The 6,000-nt window shown below is 30.7% G+C and overlaps 2 protein-coding genes across 2 annotated transcripts; one reads left to right on the plus strand and one right to left on the minus strand.

Annotated features, from left to right (window-relative positions):
• Positions 1 to 151: 151 nt before the first annotated feature.
• Positions 152 to 1,065, minus strand: Tsp_07968 (conserved hypothetical protein). The gene is made up of 4 exons (XM_003373322.1): positions 1,022 to 1,065; positions 952 to 979; positions 597 to 658; positions 152 to 389 (listed from the first exon to the last, which is right to left on the minus strand). Exons 1-4 carry the CDS (start codon positions 1,063 to 1,065, stop codon positions 152 to 154), a joined length of 372 nt encoding a protein of 123 aa, XP_003373370.1.
• Positions 1,066 to 3,983: 2,918 nt separating this feature from the next.
• Positions 3,984 to 5,963, plus strand: Tsp_07969 (conserved domain protein). Its single transcript, XM_003373323.1, has 6 exons — positions 3,984 to 4,039; positions 4,873 to 4,941; positions 5,111 to 5,148; positions 5,284 to 5,305; positions 5,533 to 5,717; positions 5,935 to 5,963. The coding sequence occupies exons 1-6, from the start codon at positions 3,984 to 3,986 to the stop codon at positions 5,961 to 5,963; spliced, it is 399 nt and encodes a 132-aa protein (XP_003373371.1).
• Positions 5,964 to 6,000: the final 37 nt, after the last annotated feature.

Below are 6,000 nucleotides of genomic sequence, written 5' to 3' on the forward strand. Positions count from 1 at the left end.
AATAAATGAACTTTTGACGTCATTTGTGTTTGTTTGTTCTTTCTGTATTCTGGTTTAGCAAAAGATAAATTGCTTCTGCAAAATGTGACCAATTATCTTAACGTGCTAGTTATTTTCCGTTGCATTCATCAATCGTCTTTCAAAGCATTCATCATTTGATCACCGTTTCTGAACCCCTGCAGCATTTTTGGCTGTTCACTATAAATATCAGCGAAACGACTAGTCCGATCATTTGCAGTGAATTCGTTCGCAGCCGTCTCTTCGTGTCGACGCTTTCAAAGCTTTCCCTTCTGACAACAACAACAACAACCAAAAGCAAAGAACAGTATGAGCATTCTGAAACAGCATTTGAATAAAGTGCCTCCAAATGCCACCAACGGAGGCCTCTTCTACAAAAAGTACAATTTCCAATAATTCAATTGTCCGAATGCTGAACTGAATTCAATCATTCTTTCAAGCATTTGCTTTTTTATTTCCATTTACACTGATCTTTATTTTCAGCTTTTTCATGAATGTCCCACCGTCTTATACGAAATTTTTTGGATATGATCATATCAATCCTTCTGAAGTTCCAAGTAATCCAAAATTTCAAAAACTCGGAGAAGATTTTCTCAAGCAAATGAATCTGTTCGTCGATAAAATTGGCAAAGAAGAAGATCTGAAAAATGAAGTTAAAAAATTGGTCGTCGGACACAAAGCTTTCAAAGTTGGAGTCAACGAATTTAAAGTAAAATTGACATCAACAACACTGCAAAGTCTAATAATTTTATTTTCTGTTTTTTTTATTGTTTAATGTTAATGATTTTTAAAAGAAAAGAAAAAATCCCTCCTCATATCCTAATTTATTCAATTTGCAAGTTGCAATTTGAAAATAAGCAACAGCACATCGCACTAGCATTAATTGCATTATTTCTTCAAATTGATGATTTTAATTTTGAAAAAGCTCATTACTTGACAATTGCAGTGACAAGTGTTTGAACTATATATATATATATATATATATATGCTGCGTGTTTAGAACGCTGGTCCAGCATTTATGAAGTTCATGGAAGCTGAAGCTGGCATGTCAGCTGAGCAGAAGAAAGCTTGGGAAGATTTTTTCACAAAATTTATCGAATTGGCTTCACTGTTTTGACGATAATCTAGTTCCAAATGGTCTGTCCGTAGTATTAATTATTCAGCATAATCAACGCGTACGCAGTTACAGTTATTGTGGATTTAGCATTCTGCAATTCTTTTATTATTCTGTAAAAATATCAAAATGGAACCAAAAAAAAGAAAAAGAAGAATCTAACAAACATTTCTAGGTTGTGGAAGATTTAAATTTTTCATTTTTAGTTGGAAATGTAGTTTGGTTTAAAAATACAAATAAAATGTGTCCTTGCAGTTCAATATTTATGTTCTTGTTGCAGTGCAAATGCGCAAACGTTGTACAAATAAAACGTAAAATTGCAGATTACGATTTTGGCGTTTATTGCATTTTTATTTGTACATTTTTGCAAACAATTGAAAAGCTGTTATCTGAAGCTTTCATCTTTTACATGCATTTCTTCTATATTTCCACTCTTGTTGTGTATGTTTTGATTATTCAGATGAATAAAGCTGCTTTTGATTGTATCAAAAAACAAAAATACCTTCGTTTAATTGTAACATTTATTAATAGTAATAATAATAATAAGCATCACTGGAGTGATGTTGCTTAGCTTCTATGTTATACAAATTTACAGTTTTCTTTTTTGATGTTAATCTGAATTTTGGATTGATGTTTCATTGGAAAAATTAAATAAAATCATTAAATAGGTGAAATCAATTCAATTTTACATCCAACACATGTGAGCGATGAGAATTTGAAGTGAACCAAATGCTTGCATTTATTTTCGTCACAATGCAAGCAACATTGATAGATGTATACTAATTTTAGCATGGACGGATGGAAGAATAAAAAAAATATTTTTCTTGTTACTGTAGTTCACATAATCTCAGAAGCATGTTGTCTTGAATGATTGAAATATTCGATCACTTGCAGATGATTTATTGAGAAAAATTTATTTGACACTTTGAAACTACACCAGGAACAAAAGTGAAACTTCTTCATTTTCCAAAAAATGCGTTTAAAATTTCCTAAATTCAATTGAGCAATGAAATTATCATTCAAGCGTTACAAAGCAGCATCAGAATTAAGTAACGTTGATTTAGCTAAAGAAACAATAAAATAATCATTTATGTAAAAAAAATAACACATTTTCCATTCAAATTATTTCATCCATTTCAAATAATTTTCGAAATATTACTTAAATGAGAAATGAAAATGTTTCATTCTCGTTGAATCAAAATTTTTCTAGCCGAATTTGTTATTTACTCAAACGAGATTATTTCTTATCTGTGCAATAAATACAAACACTAAGCCGTTCCATGCAAATTAATTATTAATATGACGACATCTGTCATGCAAACGCATCAGAAATTGCGCACAGTAAAATGCAAAATTTTCAAAACCTGCTGAAGCTAATAATAGCTGATATAACATTGTAATTGTTTGCAATAGGCAAACCTACAGTTCATTACATAGCCTACTGACTATTATAAATACCGATGCTTTGTTATTTTGAATGTCATGTGGAAAACGTTTGGTACGTGAAAATTGCTACAAGTAAACATGACAGTATTACTTAATCATACGCATCATACAATTGTACTTTGAAACAGCAATATTAGACAAATTAAAAAGTATCCAAATAAAGCTAAAATGCACTGTAGCCGTTCAGTATATATTATTTTTAATGAAAAATGCAATTTACATTCTCTCTTCTACTACACTCTAGTGATGGAAATCAATTTCCAATCACTTATCAAATAAGTCAGATTCACTTTGCACGTTCGGTCAATACGTATATCACAGCGTAGACATTATACAAATATTCAGTGAAATTTGTTCACCAGCGCAGTGTAATATGTTTTATGTAATTTTGAAATTATCCAAAATAATTCAAGTGTTAATGGGCTATCGGTTATGTGTTAAAGTTTTGGGTGTTTTGTAGAATGTATTATTTTGGGTGGTAACGAAATAGATTATTCATTTAATTTATTTAATATTTATTGGCAGTAAATTAGATCGAGTTCTTATGGACCACATTTCGTGTGGAACTGTCTTGAATCAACCAAGTCAACAAAAATGCACACTGCAATTTTTAATTTCATTTGATTAGGATAATTTCCAAATATTTTGTTTATTACTTTTTCTATATTTATGAAACCTTTATGTCATCTTTAGTACTGTAAAATTTTTTCATTATGTTGATATTTATTTTTTTTTCATCGTTCATTTTTTTAGAATTTGATTTTTTCTTATATTTATTTCCGGTTGTGTTGTTTTACATTTTTCTTCAAATATGTATCAATCTAGTTTATTTCCTTTGCAGAGAAAATCTTCAGATATGGAATAAAAATTTGCATGTTAATGACTAATGCCTACGACTGGTGAAAAAGCATTTATTGATCTCAATTATATATTATATATATATATATATATAACTTCATTTAATTTGCTTCAGTTAGGCAACCCAATGGTAACTAGAAGACGGAAATAATATGATCGTTATTATTGTAAAGTTGCATATCATGAATTACTGTTGCTAATAGTTGTGAAAATTACAGTCAACGTAATGAAAAGTAGGCGAAGCAGTTGTTTACCACGAATTTCATGCAAATTTTTATTCAAGTGCTATTTCATTTGCTTGCCTGGGGTTAGTTGCTATAGCTGTTGTCGTACGGTGTGCGGTGATTGAACAATGTGATATTTTCCAAGAGACGACATCCACAAGGCAAATTTGATTTTTTGTTTACTTTATTTTTATTTCTGTAAAGAGTTTCATCATAATTGAGAACACTAAAAAAGAAAGATGGCTTTCAACGTGGAGAAGATTGCAATTTAAATAAGTTGCATTATACGTAAGTTATTTGGAAATTCTCTAAAAATAAGACAAATGATAGATGCTGAGTCTATGAGATTCAGTAACCTAACGGTGATAATAAGAAATAGGTTCTATAAAAATTCAAGTCTAAATTAGCAGATGCATTTGTCGAAATCACTTCAAAATTTTCAAGCATTATAATAGTTCTTTATAATTGTAGAAAATAAAAGAAAGAACTGTAGAACTTGAGATTATGGCAATTCTAATTGAAATATCTCAAAATTCATCTTCGAGATCATGTTGAAGTGATTTTCAGAAAAAAAAGTAATTTAGCGTTGCGTTTTAATGCAGTTTGACTATGTCGAATAACGTTAACTGATCGATATTAATCTAATGCGCTTTTCTGTAAGCAGTCTTATCACTAGCAATGCTTTTTGCTTATTTGACTAACGTGAACAGCAAAAGCGTTGCATAACGTTCATTTGCTGATTTTCATTTGAACCAACTGTGAGATTATTCCAAGAATTTTCAAATAGTTGTTTTCTTATTGGTAGAAATTAGCAGTGCATTTCTTCTGCTCATATTATGACTTAGGTTAGACTTTCTCTTCAGCCAAAAGTTCTAACGCACTAAAAACCGGTTTCTAACGCTGCATTATGCAAATAACTATCGCTATAACGCGCCTTATCATCAGTAAGGGTGCGTTTGTTTGTTTAATTTACGTGCCAATTAGTAGCATCGTTGAACGTTCTCTGAGTTCATTATAGCGTTAAGTAGCTGCTGAAGTCGGTTTCAGAATTACTGACAAGTATTTCATTTTTCTGCTTTTTATTTTTTATAAATTTTGTATACTCATCATGTAAACAATTATTTTTTAATTAGTAAACTTAATTATTATATTTGTTATAATTCTACTTTGCGATAAAGTGAGGATAGTTTTGATTTAATATTATTATTACAGGTTCAAAGAATGGAGCAAAGAAAATGTGAAAACACGGACGACACGAAACAGAACAAGAGAAGGCAATAGGTAAATGCCATTTCTTGTGGATCTGTGAAGCAGGGATAAGCATACTTCGGAAGGGTGAAGTTATTCCTTAGTTTAATGAAATTACCCAAGTTTGTAGTATGTAATATATAAGTAAGATACTTTCACTGTAAAACTGTAATTTTTGTTTTTCATATTCTGCTAAGATTAGGTACGACTTCATCTTTAGAGCAGCATCAGAGACATTTGGTAAATAACATTTTTTTGTTTGATTAACTTTGTTTGTCAGCCTACGCAGCCAGTATGCTTATAATTCAGTGAAAAGATTTTGCGATTAGTTCCATTTATGTAGGTCGTTTTTGAATTTTCAAATGTGAAATTCAGACAAGCGGAGGCGTGTTTTGACGTAATCAATTTTTGTTTGTTATAGCGTTCTATCGGATAGTTTATATTCTGACTGAATTTTAAATGTCAAGGTCATTTCTGAATTTTTAAGTAGTCCTCAATCGTTGACTTTAGCTGTGCATTTCAACTCTTTTTTCAAGTAAATTGAAATGAGTTTCATCAAATGCTATTCATTCGCTAGATAAGCGGTTCGCTGTGCTTGAGATTTCACGTTTCCTAATTTCATAGCGTTCGATTAGAATTAATTCCTCGTCCAGAAAATTTTCCAATCAACTCAAACCGGTTTCTATCGCTACAGTATGCAAATGAGGATCGCTTGAAAATTGCCTTATCATCAATCAGTAATGGTGCGCTTGTTTGTTTTACCTGCGTTGCAAGTAACAGCATTCTCAAACGTCAAACGTTCGCGTTAAGTAACTACTGAAGTCGGTTTTTAAATGTTGAAAGTATTTAAAGTTTTCTCGTTGTTACTTTTTTTTCCGAAACTCTCTATATATAATCATTTTGTTAAGGTTATCTTTAATTGAAAATCAGTTACTTCTTTTATTTCAAAATTCTTTGTTCAATTTTTTAATTCCACTGTGTAATAAAGTGCGAAAAATTTTGATTTAACATTTACCATTCTTACAGATATGATCAATGAAGAAAAGAAGAAGTGAAAACGCGGACGGATCGACGCAAATCGTGGAGGGAACA

The sequence above is a fragment of the Trichinella spiralis genome, assembly GCF_000181795.1.
Source record: "Trichinella spiralis strain ISS 195 chromosome Unknown Scfld6, whole genome shotgun sequence".
NCBI classification, from domain to species: domain Eukaryota; kingdom Metazoa; phylum Nematoda; class Enoplea; order Trichinellida; family Trichinellidae; genus Trichinella; species Trichinella spiralis.

Bases quoted from the DNA above. Each gene is read 5' to 3' on its own strand.
- Tsp_07968 (XM_003373322.1), bottom strand. From the start codon at position 1,065: ATGCCAGCTTCAGCTTCCATGAACTTCATAAATGCTGGACCAGC. The intron at 980-1,021 runs GTTCTAAACACG...ATATATATATAG, and splicing joins TTCATAAATGCTGGACCAGC to TTCAAACACTTGTCACTGCA. The intron at 390-596 runs GTTTTTGAAATT...TACTTTTTGTAG, and splicing joins CTTGAGAAAATCTTCTCCGA to AAGAGGCCTCCGTTGGTGGC.
- Tsp_07969 (XM_003373323.1), top strand. From the start codon at position 3,984: ATGATAGATGCTGAGTCTATGAGATTCAGTAACCTAACGGTGATAATA. The intron at 5,149-5,283 runs GTAAATAACATT...TGTGAAATTCAG, and splicing joins AGCAGCATCAGAGACATTTG to ACAAGCGGAGGCGTGTTTTG. The intron at 5,718-5,934 runs GTAACTACTGAA...CCATTCTTACAG, and splicing joins ACGTCAAACGTTCGCGTTAA to ATATGATCAATGAAGAAAAG.